This window comes from Antechinus flavipes, chromosome 2 (assembly GCF_016432865.1).
Source record: "Antechinus flavipes isolate AdamAnt ecotype Samford, QLD, Australia chromosome 2, AdamAnt_v2, whole genome shotgun sequence".
In the NCBI taxonomy this organism is placed as follows: Eukaryota; Metazoa; Chordata; class Mammalia; order Dasyuromorphia; family Dasyuridae; genus Antechinus; species Antechinus flavipes.
This window is the reverse complement of record NC_067399.1, coordinates 195,345,984-195,359,245: the sequence shown is the minus strand read 5'-3', so window position 1 is coordinate 195,359,245 and position 13,262 is coordinate 195,345,984. Positions and strand designations below refer to the sequence as shown.

Genomic DNA, 13,262 nt, shown 5'->3' with positions numbered 1-13,262 from the left:
GGATAAAAGAGGAACTCAGGGGGCATGATGGAGGATAAAAGAAGAACTCAGGGGGCGTGATGGAGGATAAAAGAAGAACTCAGCCAGCACTCACTGCGCTAAAGAAATGAAGAACTTCCTTGCAGAGAGAAGAATAGATCAAGTAATGATTCCTGCAGGAATGACTGCCTATCTCCAGACCCTTGATAATTGCAATAAACAAGCCATTCAAGGACCATTTGCGCATGGAAGTCAATGACTACATTGAAAATAAAATGGAATAGAAATCAGCGTGGAAACTTTGTGAAGCCCTGTCTGCAAGAAGTCGTGACTTGGGTGAAGAAGTCATGGGATAAAATGACTGACAGCTGTGTCGCCAAGGCACTACGAGCAGGTTACCTGGACAAGACATGTTCATTTAAAGAGAGCTATATTGCTGGACATGACAGATTGGGTCCACTTCTTCTGAAGGAAATAGAGGCGCAAGACATCCAGGACGGAATTCAGGGTATGGACACTTATGATGATGTTGTTGAAGAAGATGACATGATCATTATTGAATAAAGGTACTTTTTTTGGTTCACATTTACCTGTTTAATAAAATTGCTGTCAATGTTCATTAAAATAAGCCCTCCCCTGAAAATAAGCCCTCTGGTGTTTTTCTGTCCAAAAAAATAATAAGACAGTGTCTTATTATCGGGGAAACACGGTAGGTATGCCATGTTATGAGACAGGATATGTCACATGGTGACCATGCTGTGTACATGTTGTACCATTGACAGACATGTTGCAACAAGTAGCAAACATTGTGCTTCTTGAGGCTTACTACTGTCATGTGACTGGCACTGCATCATGTGACAAACATGCTGCCTCACATGACATGATTTTGTATGACAAACATCCATCATATATGATGACCTGCCACATCCTGCGAAAGATGAACTTCACACGCTTTTGACCTTAAATTCACACATATCTAATGTATTAAATAAAACAACCATTTCCATAATACAAATAACAAAAACATGATTGAACATGAAATTGCAATTCTATTATGCATAATTTGCTATTTCTTTCAAATATACAACAAATTATGTAAATTTCTTATTTTCTTCCCTCCTCCTCATCCCATTAGAAACAAATAGGTGTGATATAATCATTCTATACATCTATTTATCAGTTCTTTCTCTAGATGCAGATAACATCTTTCTTCATTTTAGCCTTTGTAGGTAACTCAAAATGATTTACTCACTCAAAGTAGTTCTTAAAACAATACTGCTATTACTATATACAATATTCTCACATTTCATACATACTTCTGATCACACACTCTTCTTATTCGACCATCACTCAGACTTGTGAAGGCACAATCACATACACACATATGTATCACTTGATCCCACATCATACACATACATTTCTGATCTGAGACATAACACACTTCTGAACCCACGAACACATTTCTGGTCACATGTGACAGGCATATCACACCATGTGAGACATATCTGGTCATGTGACAGATATGCCATGCGTTCTGATGACCATGATAGATAAAACATTGTACCATATAACATACCATGTCACTGATGGAACTGTCAGTCATGTAATAAACATGCCATGTCTTATAATAAACATGGCTCATAGTGAGCTGTATCATATAATGATCATGTCATGTGACAAGCATGGTGTATAGCATGCTATGTAACATGTTCCCATTTCAATATCACTGTGTATTATGTGATTTTTTTGTTTGTAACATGTGAACTATATCATGTAACAATGCTGCTATATTGTTGCTGTGCCATGTTTTGAATTGTCATGTCATATAACCACATGACATCTCAGATACTAGTTGTTTGACATGCTAGGTCCTGTGACTGGCCTGCTACCTCATAGACAGGTATACTACACACTTCTGATCTGACATTCGCAAACAGACTTACAATCCTACCATCACATATCTAGTAATGATCACATAATTACATGCACACACACATATACTTCTGATCCAAATCTTCCACATACACACTCCTGATCCCACAAACGATCACACAAGCAGGTGATGGATGGCCACATCATGTGACAGCTATAGTATTATCATGTGGGAGACACGTAATGTGATAAACAGTATGTTGTGTGACAGGCTTCTGTATCATATGACAGACATACTGTGTCATGTGATAATGCTATATAGCATAATACATCACATGATGACACTTTACATTTTGTTAGTGTGGTTTTGTTTTTTTTTTACATTCCAAACATTTCCAGATTATCCCTGCTCTATGTGAGCTCTCTTCCTGGTCACAAAGTAGCAGAAATTTATTTTTTTCCCTCCTATTCCCTATCACTGTTACATTAGTTCATATAAGTATCTCCATGTTTTAATTATTAAATATTAACTTGTGTTTTTGAGGAGTCATATTTTCCAGAGATATTGGACCTAAAAATACTGGAAGCCCTGACTATGCCAAGGACAAAAGTCCTCTTCCACCACTCTACTCCCACTCTTTTGACAATTTGTTGTTTGTACCTCCTGTGTATCCTTGGGAGGCAAGACAAATACCAGTCAGGTTATGTCAAGCTGGAAAAATGCTTGTGCAGCTGGGGTTCTTTGCAAATAAATGGACCCTCCTGTCTTCATATTCAAGAAAAGAATGTGTCTTTTGCCATCACCTTGCTCCTCCCCTTTGGAAAGTGTTTTGTCCATTTCTCCACTTTACCTGCACTTTTCCCCCTCCCATGCCACATTCTGTCCTGCATTCCTTCTTCCTTTGTCCTGCTATAATGAAAACGCAAACTTCTTTATGAATTGTGAACTCTTTGCCCTGGCTTTGGATTTCACATGCATATCATTTCTCTTGTAATAAATCTACTGTTCACTTAAGTTTCATGAAGTTGTGATTTCCTATAGATATACTCACAGCAATGTGTAAAGATGCCACAAAAGTAAAAATTAAGGATAATAATCCCTCAAGAATCACTGCACTGGTATCCACAAAATATTCAAGAAACCAAAGGAAAGATCTCTGGAATATTGGTAAATCTTCTATAGAATATTTGTAAAGTCATATATACAAACTGCACAAGATCAGGAGTAAATGCATCACCAGGGAGCCACTATGCCAAAAAGAACAGAGAACTGTTAAAATAGAATCTCTTCACCATTCACAAGCATAAATATCCTCTACAAATAGTCAAAGGCCATTACCAGGCTTTGTGTTTCTTGGGATGGCCCATGGTTGGTGAATCCTGCCTCAGATTTATTAGAAGCGCTGTCTCACTCAGGGGCTCATGGGAAACCATTTTAATTCATAGATTCCTGGGCAAGTTTTTGAAGAGACTAGACAGGGTTGTCTAGGTCTAAACAAATCTTACAGATGATAAGCTAGAACATATTGAACTGTAGGAAGCCTCTGGAGTTCAAATGAGACTTTTCTCATTAAAACAAATGTGAAAAGCCAGCAATAATCTAAGGCCCCCGAGGGTGTTTACCTAAAGTCTTCCTCTACCCACCCACCCTAGTCCCCAATTAAATGAAATGTGATTGCCAATGTATTATACTACAGTATTTTACAAATCATGTCTATGGGCTTCATTAAGTGTATAAAATGGCTTTCTAATTAATTGTAAGTGAATTTCTATGCTGTTAAGGTCTCTCTGGAGCTTTGTCTTCAATTTTTCCACTAATACATTTTTGCCCAAACAGAAAGCCAATGAAATTGGATGACTTACATTCCTACTAGGTTTCCTGAAGTACAAACAAACTCCTCCTTTCAATAAACCCCTAGAATGTTAATTGTTTGGTTTTAGCAAAAGGTTGATGGAACACAATGAGAAAATATTCATTGGATGCTAAAGTGCAAACATCTGAGAGGGCAGGGACTATTTCCCTAAAGGTCTCTAATATCCCTAGAGGCCTAGGACACAGCTTCAAATACATCAAATGTTAAATGAATAATTTATTGGCTGATTAGTGGCAGTTTGGTGGCCCAGTACCTAGTGTCCCTGACCTAGTGTCAGGAAGACCTAAATTCAGCCTTAGACATTTACTAGCTGTGTGATTCTGGGCAAGTCATTTAGCCTCAGTTTCCTTAACATGATAGACATGCCTTGGACAATAAGAGAAAGACATTTCCAGTCTAGGAGGTAACAAATCTGAGAGGCTGGAAATTCCTGGCTCTCCTGGGCAGTGCCAGCTACACTGAAGGAAGAGCCCTCAGTAACTACCACAACACTTCTCAAAGAAAAAGGATGCCTACTAATGGAAAGATCACCCAAGTACTGACACACCAAGAGGGATAAACTTTGAGGAAAGGACTTGTTTGAAGGCTGCAGAACTAAAGTAAAGGTAAAAGATCTTTCAACTCTCCTACTAAATATTCCATGTTTTAAATATCAGTATTTTAGGAGAATATAAGAATTATGAGATATTGTAGTTTATTCTATGTCTTTGTCAATGTGGGCTTATGTGTTTTAAACATTTCTTTTGTCTTGAAGAAATAAATAACTAATCTTCATTATACATTGAAAATTGTTATAAATTGGATAAGAACTTAATTTAATCATGATCCAAAGTTGAGCTTTAAGTGATTCCTCCCCCCCCCCCCACCCCAGAAGTGTATTCAGTCAAGTGACCCCTGTAAAAAAGGATTAGGATGACCTTTAGGATCTCTTTATCTCTAAATCTTATGTGACTATGATTCAGAACCTTATTCATCAGTTTAACTTTTCCTAACATCCATCCTTCTGCATCTTAAACATCAAATTTTAAAAATCAAATTTTTATAAATACTGATATACAGAGTGCCTGCTAGAGGAAGTTTTAGTAGCTATAGTAAGGCAGTAGTTATTAACTCCCTATCATCATAGTAACTTTTAAAAGTATGACAAGATTACAAAGCTAATTCTGATCTTAAACTTCAAACTTTTGCAAATAACTCCCTATAAAAAGTCAATGATATTTATATGATTTTTTAATTTTTTAATGATATAATTTTATATAATGATAGCCCAATTCTACACTTACTAGTTAGCAAAAAGACACTTACTTCCTTGACCTTTTTCATCCTTGTAGGTTTTTGAGGAGCTATGTGGAAATAACTGCAAATAGAAATAAGTATAATTAGGAAATAATGTTTCAGCATAGGGACCCAAACATGAAATACAGACTAAGTATTCTTCCTAACATGAAAACAATTAGATTTTTGTTTGTTTGAATTGAGGCCATCTCCTTATCTTGACTGAGTAGGAAATGCTACAATCACTCCTAGACTCAATGAGTACAGAAACTTTAATCCCCGTTTCCCAGAGAACACTATATTGGTGCTGGCCTTGGGGCAGATACCTCAACTAGCTTTATCCCACTGAAGTTCAGAATTCCCCAGTTCAAGCAATCCACCAGCTTCAACCTCCGCTAGTTTTAAGGATTACAAATAACTGCTACCATGTCTGGCTTGATATGATAGTTTTAATAGTGAAATAAGCAGCATTTTAAATATCAATAACTCATGTCTCTAATGTTTAGCAAATGTTTAGCTTATAATTGCAAGTTTTATATGTTTTTCTAATGTATGGTATGGGTGCTAGACCCCCTTCCCCAAATTAACTAATCAGAGACATCTTCAGGTACAAAGAAAAAGCAGGGAGAGGCCCAGCACACCTGAGAGACATCTCAGCTCCCAAATGTGCTCCTCAACCTGCTCAGCAGGAAGGAGGAGCTGATTAAATAGTAAAAGACCCAAGCCTTTTCATTGGATAGACTAAAAGGAAGTAACCATCATTGACCAATGGTCATCAATATTGCCTGCTTCCTGTGGGTCACAGCATTTCCTGTCACTTCCTGTAGCTGATCTAGGGTCTTAACCTTTAAAGACTTCTAGGCCTAGAGATCATGTGACTTTCTGCAACCTGGGGCCCAAGTTCTGATCTTCTGGCTCTAAAGGCTTCTGGGAATAGGGATCACGTATCTTAGGCCTAGTCTCACAAATTTCTTGAGAAAGCTTCATCTGTCTATTTCACTCACTAAGAACAACCCTGTGAAGTACAAAACATTCAAATTTTGTAGATCAGAAAAGGGAAATTCTGAAAAGTTGTCATTTTCCCCAAACTAAACAGCAAATTAAAGACAAAATTAAACTCAAACCCAAGTGTTCTTATTTTTAGCTCATTATTCTTTCCACTATACCAAGTCCTTCCATACCCCAATCATTTTCAAAGCATGTCACCTACCCTAGGTCTCCTCATTGTCCTGCTTCTCCCAACAAAATCTTGGACCCTGGGCACTAAGAAGTGAGTTTTCACTATATCAAGTCCAGAAGAAGGTCTCCCAAACATATTCAAACCAAGCTATTAGATGAGTATGTGCACAAATATCCTTTTCTAGTTCCCCTTTAAGTATTATCTTTTCTCATTTTGTAAGTTCTTTGAGAGCAGGACAAATTGCCTAAATAACCCCATCACTTATTTAGTACAGTACCTGGCATGAAGGAAGTGCTGAATAAAGGCTTTATCACTATGCATACATATATTCAATTGTATGTAGCTTTTTTTGGTATTTAAGGTTACAGAATTTTTGCTTAAAGAAAAAAGTCTAGGATTCTTGGGAAATAAAACTGCTACAAAAAGCAATAATAACCATGAACCTACAAATCTTTTTTGGAAGGACGAAAAAGCTTTTTTTCACCATTTTTACCAATAATTATCAAAGAAGTCGTCAATAACTTAGTCTAGAAAGGATTTGAACAATGGCTGGGTATTGGATAATTTTTATAGTTTTTATCTCTTCAGACAATTATTTTGAGATGTAGCTTATTACACAGCTTCACTTCTAAGTCCACTTGCTAACCTTGCGATTGTGATAAATGTTCTGAGAAGTGAGAAATTATTTAAATTGCTTACTAATTACAAAACATATATTTCCAACTAATTGTGCCTAACTGATACAAGTGAAAGTCAAACCAAAAGAGCAGGCTTTCTTCAAATATATATGTATATAATTTTATACATTATTGACATAAGGGAAAAAAACATTGAAAAACAAATTACTATGAATGCTGGAGATCTTTCTCAAGGTCAGTATTGTTTGCTCATAAAGAATGGAAGCAAACTATGGCTTAAGAGCTCTGGAGGAGTAATTAAGAGACCTGGGCTCAAACTCCAGCAAATATGAAGTTGGCTCTAAGGGCATCTAATCTAGAGACAAAGTTCTGTTTCCTTTTCCATGGAATTACAGAATGTCAGACCTAGAAGACACTTTTGAAATCATTTGGTGCAACATATTTACAGATGAGGAAAACTGAGGCACAGAGAGATCAATTTGATTTGTTTGCTACACTCAGCCCTTTTAGCTTTCCATTTCAACACACACCTATTCACATCAATTTGACTTGCTTGTTAGAATACTCTTAGCTTTCTATTAATAATATATTTAACTCCACTCAAATCCCAAATTGCCACTTTGTTAAAAATTTGTGGCATCCATCTAGTTGCACTATTAATAGCATCTTTGTTTCCCCGTTAGCAATTTCTCTAGCTTGAATTTTCCATTCCAATACCACTTCAGGGAAAACCATCTCCAATGCCTGCAATGCAGTCCTCATCACTTTCTCTTCAAATGTAGATTCCCTCAAGGCTCAATAAGGAACTTTTCCCCATTCCCTAATTGTTTAGGATTTCTCTCACCTCCTCAGATTATCATGTATATATTTATTAAATTATGTGTTGCATTATCTCAGTAGAATGTAAACTCCTTGAGGGCAGAAACTTTTTCATTTTGTCTTTTTGACCCCCAGCACCTAGCATAGTGCTTTGCACTTAGGATTCTAGATTTAATGCTGGAAGAGCTCTTAAAGGTCATCTAAATCCAACTCTGCTCCTTTTACATATAAGAAAATTGAGGCCCAAAAAGTAGTTAAGTAAGTTCTTCAGGTTTATACAGATAATAAGTAGTAGAATGAGGTTTTGAACTGAAGTCCCCTGACTTCAAATCCTTCATCCTTTCACACCATGCTATAATGAATCTCACAATAAATACATATGAATTGTACTGAATTAACTGGTTCAAAGAAATGTTTAATAAAATTTCACTTACAACTGAATAAATGACTAGGATGGGGGAGAAGGTTTAAGCAAAAAGCATTACCATTTAGATCCCATTTTCTCCGTACTGGGAAAACTTTTTTTTTTTTTTTCTGAAGGATAAGAATAAATTCTCTATGGTCTTTTCATCTCAAACAGAGGACCCAAAAAAAAAAAAAAAAAACTACGAAAAAACTGTCAGGAAGTAAGGTAATAAAAAATCAGTTGGAACAGCACAAGATTTAGTGGGAACTACTGTATTAATACAGCAAAAAAAAATTTATTAAGTGTCAACTTAATCAATTCTTGCTGATAGATGACATGTTTATGCACTTTATATTGAATTTCTTTATACTTTTTAAAAAACACACACATACACAACTCACCAACCCTATGAAGTGGAGAGTAGCAAGAATTATATTCAATTTACAGATGAGGAAAAGGAAGCCCAGAATGGAAAAGTAATTTACCCCAAGATCACCTGAATTATAAATAGCAGAACCAAGCCTCTAACCTAGGTTTGTTTCAAGTCCAATCTACTTTCCTTAGGCAATGCTCACTAGTTAAACCCATAAAATATTAAAGGTAAATGGAATATAGAATATTCAAAGTTAAATATGTAAGAGACCTTAGAAAATAGAACTAGGAGGGACCCTAAGGATTATCTAGTCCAACCTCATATTTTATAGATGAGGAAATTGAGGATTCTTGATGACCAGAAAAGGCCAGAATTTATAGAACACTTTAGAAGGAAGTAAAATGATTCCTGGGGCGTCCAATGAAAGAGATAAAACATACTGCAGTCTGTTTGTCAATGTGCTGAACAGATATTAGAGGGGAGCCAGGACTGGCATCAGAGGTTCTAGATCAGTTTTGAGCAATATTTTGAAGGACTGTGATGAGGAAAGACTTTGTGAAACATTATATAATTTTCCTCATCTTTAAACAAACCAGAGAAGGAAATTGTAAACAACTCCAATAACTTTACCAAGAAAATCCCAAGGGAGACCACAACTGAACAACAATAACAAAATAAGTTGACAATGAGACTACAATTCTCACTATTATTGGGGAACTGAATAAAAGCAATAATTAATATAAGATATTAAGAAAAAAATCATTGGATTTAGGAGAGTAAGACCTGGGCTCAAATCCTTGCTTGGGTTTCTATTTCTAGGTCACTTCTCCTTTCCCCACCTCATTCATTTTATCTGTTAAATGGGTCAAATTCCAACCCTGTTTCTTTCACATTGTCACTTTCTTTACCCCAGTCTCATTTTTCTGATGTGTTCAATGAAAGAATTGGACTAGATGTCTTCCAAAATCTCTTCCATGAGCAGAACCAAGAAAATATTATATGCAGTAATAAGATTATGTGCTGATCAACTGTGATAGACTTGGCCCTTCTCAACAAGGTGATGATTCGAGACAATTCCAGTAGACTTAAGACGGAAAATGTCATCAGCATCCAGAGAGAGCTATAGAGATTGAATATGTAATGAAGCACAGCATTTTCACCTTTTTGTTTGTTTTCTTGTGGGATTTTTTTTTTCCCATTTGATCTGATTTTTCTTGCACAACATGACAATATTTCCATATTTGTCATGTTTAAAAGGATACATATATGTATATATGTATAGGAGATATATATATATATCCTATGCCAGATGTTTGCTATCTTGGGGAAGAGGAAGTTAAGACAGAGAAGGAAAAAATTTAGAATACAAAAAGTTTTACAAAACTGTATGTATGTTGAAAACTATATGTGTATTTAGAAAAATAAAATACTATAGAATACCAAAAAAAATTTTTAAATAAAAAATAAAGTCTCTTCCAGCTCTTAATCTTTGATCAATATATTTGAGTCAATCCAGGTGCTTAAATATTTTTCCTAAGCAGTTCCCTTAACTGAGGAACAAAAGTGAAGCCAGTAATGATTCTTTCTACTCTCTCCTTGGATCCCCAGAACTTAGTTGATCAATTTTTGATTCATTCACTCTCTTCTCTACTTTCCTACCCCTCCCCCGCCCTAGACCCGACTTACTCCAGTTTTCTGAACTTTTCTCTCCCAGCTGCTACAAATCTGCCCCCTTGTTGCAGCTCCTCCAGCTCCCGGACCAGGTGTCCATTATAGGGTGTGTAGAGCCGCCTCACTCCGAAGGGCACTGCCACCTTCTCATTCAACTGAGTCATCAGGGATTCAAGGCTGGAGACCCGCCTGCGATTGATCACAAACTTCTTACCCACGTAGAATTGGTCTCCATTACGGTACACCAGGATGGTCCTGGCTGGAGTGACGTCCAACAAGCTGTGAGAGCGGTAGGGTCCTTGGGTGCCCATGGTTGCTTAGAAAGGGGAGACCAACTATCCAATCAACTAAAAGACATATACCTCGGGAGGGGCCCCTTCTCCTGCCTTGCACTCCCCAGCCCTCCAAAGTTCCAACCCCCGTGAGGGCAGAAGAGCAGGGAGGGGTGAGGTTCTGAGTGAGGGGCAGCAGTAGAGGCAGCTCTCCCGAAGAAGCGGTTTGGAGGGCTTGGTTTGGGCTTCGATTTTTCCTTGCCTTTCCTTCCCTTCCCTCACTAGATGGACGGGGAGTCAGAGAACAGGAGACTAAACTATCTAGTAGCTGGAACGGGAGTGGGAGCAGCGCCTGAGACTCTGGTCCCTGGAGCATCACTTCATGCCTGCGGCCGTGGGGTGAGCCCCCACGGCTGGGCTGGGGAGGATTTCTCTCTTGCCTGCAAATCCGACCTCCGGCCGCAGCAGCTGCTCAGGATGCCGCCGCCAGCGGAGATCTCGGGTGGTGACAGGTCTGGCGGTCAGGCTAGGATTGGAGGCCGCTCCACCTAGGCTCTCACCTGTACCCGCCCCTGGGGGCCGGGCATTGACGCGGGCCAGGGGCAATTGTGACCGTTCACTCGGGTGAGACAACCTGGGTAGAAAAAGAGAAAGGAGAGGCACCCTGCGAGGGGGCAGAAAAAGTTGAGGAGAAAAGAGGGCAGGACGAAGGGCGCAGATGGCTGGATTTATCCTACGAAAGGAGTTTTCACCGGTCCTCTGATCCAGTTCCCTACAGTTCCACTAGGTGGGGAGATTGAGGCCCGAAATGGAGATGTGGCTTGCTCCTGATCACACCGCCGGATGGTGACGGAGCCAAGATTCCAACTAGAGAGAGACAGGAAAGTACCATATAAACTTAGAAATCCTGAACCTTTGTTTAAATCTCGACTTCCACCATACCAACATGACTGAGCAGATCAGTCATCCTCTCTAGACCTCAGTTTCCTAATCTATATAAAAGGAGAGGTAGCTAAGTGACACAAGGGATAGAGTATCCGGCCTGGAGTCAAACAACTCTACTTCAAATTTTACCTCAGTCACTTAGAATTAGCTCTGTAACCCTGAGCATGTCACTTCTCCCTTTTTGCTTCAGTTTCTTCTGCAAAATGAACTGGAAAAAGATATGGCAAAACATTCCAGTATATTTGCCAAGAAAAATTCAATAGGGTCAGGAACAGTCCTACACCACCACAACTACTACCATGGAGAGAGAATCAGAATTGGTTTCTAAGGTCCCTTCCTGTTCTCTACATCAGTGATTCTCTGAACCAGACAATGCTGGTGGAAGCAGGGAGTCAAACTCAATTTGGAATCAAATGATCGCTTGTTTGGAAATCTCTGGTACTTAAGACTTAGGGCAAGTCTATCTTCCCTGTGGAAATTTTTAAAATCAGATATTTAATCCAATTTTTCTGTTTTTCAAAAGAGGGAAGTAAGGCACAGAGAAATTTAATTGCCCTCACATCAGTATTAAGAATTCCGAGTTTTTCTGCCCCCTCAGACTAGTACCCCTTTTCTTGTATTGCCTGGAAGAATAATGCTGCAAAAGAAAGGAAATTAGGGGCTACTGGGAAATCAGCAAAATGTCAAGAGCTGCAATAAATCCTGATTAAGAGAGCAGAGCTCCTGAGCTGTTTTCACAATGACCAAAGTCAATGCAGTTTATATTTTAAACTTCCCTTTCTTTCAGACTTCAGCCAGGATCACTACTGTTCCAGAAAACCAGAGGTGTGGGGGTAGTAACTTTTCTGAGCCAGAAATATGATCTGATGCTTCTAAAATCACTTCTTGAAGTCTGTTTCTGATTCTGCCATTCATTTGTTTCAGTAACTTTGAACGAGTCATATATTCTTTCTAGGCTTCAATTTCCTTTTCTGTAGAATGAAGTGTCCAGACTAAAAAACAGATAAAGCCCCTTATGTATTTATGAAGATTTAAACTTGGAAGAGATCAAAAAACTCATCTAATCCCAACCCCTCATCTGAATCCCAGAAAGAAAAAATCAATTTCTTAGAACCTCTTGCATATATTGAGGGGTCCCCTGAACTTGTCCTCCTGAGGTTTCATATTTTCCAAAAACACTGGACCCAGAGTATGCAGGAAGTCTTGAATGTGCCAAGGACAAAGTCACCCCCCCCAAAAAAAAAAAAAATGTGGTGTTTGCACTTCAAGATGGATTCTTTCAAAATGGATTCTTTCTGTGTCCTTGGAAGTCAAGACAGGAGCCAGTCAATTTCACTAGGCTGAGAAACTGCTAGTATAGCTGGGATCCTTATAAACAGACCATCCTAAATCTTCATAGTCTACATTTCTCAAGGGAAAAGAATGTAGCTTTTGCCATCCCCTACCCTCCTACCTCCACCCTTACTCCACTCCCACCCCACCCACCCCTCCCTCCCCCGCACCGAGAGATGATTGTCCTTTTCCCACCTTTATAGCACTTTTCTTCCTTCCCTGCCATGCCCCTTTTAAATGGAAATTTGTGTTTTCCTCCCTCTGTCCCAGAGTTATAAATATGGAAACTTTGGGAAGGATTGTGAACTTCCACATACATGTTCATTTCTCTTGTAATAAGCTTAATTTTCACATTAACTTTTGGGAAGTTGTGATTGCCTATTGACACATAGTACCAGAGCAAGAATTCAAGTCCTTTTCACCTCTGCCCAGAGAAAACCTATCTTTTGGAATGGATTATGGTCATTCTAATTTTAGTTTAAAATAGAATGCAAACTTCTTATAACAAAATGTTTGAGTGTGTTTATATATCTAGCACCTTGGACTATGACTTGTACTTAGATGGATGATATGTGATATTTGTTTTAAACAAATATTTTTCATACACTAAATTCAAAGAACAGATT

General features: G+C 38.2%; 1 protein-coding gene across 6 annotated transcripts in view; it reads right to left on the bottom strand.

Moving 5' to 3' along the window:
* Positions 1-11,185, bottom strand: part of DCDC2C (doublecortin domain containing 2C) — a 173,656-nt gene extending 162,471 nt beyond the window's left edge. The window contains exons 1-2 of one of the 6 annotated variants that reach the window (XR_007950435.1): positions 10,103-11,185; positions 5,031-5,082 (exon numbers count right to left, since the gene is read on the bottom strand). Coding sequence is in view for 5 of the 6 variants with exons in the window: in XM_051976064.1 (XP_051832024.1) it covers positions 5,031-5,082; positions 10,103-10,398 (348 nt within the window). In the remaining variant the exon portion in view is untranslated. The remainder of the gene's footprint in view (positions 1-5,030; positions 5,083-10,102) is intronic. The other 5 variants (XM_051976064.1, XM_051976061.1, XM_051976063.1 and 2 more) reach the window with 5 other exon arrangements.
* Between the last annotated feature and the right edge of the window lie 2,077 nt (positions 11,186-13,262).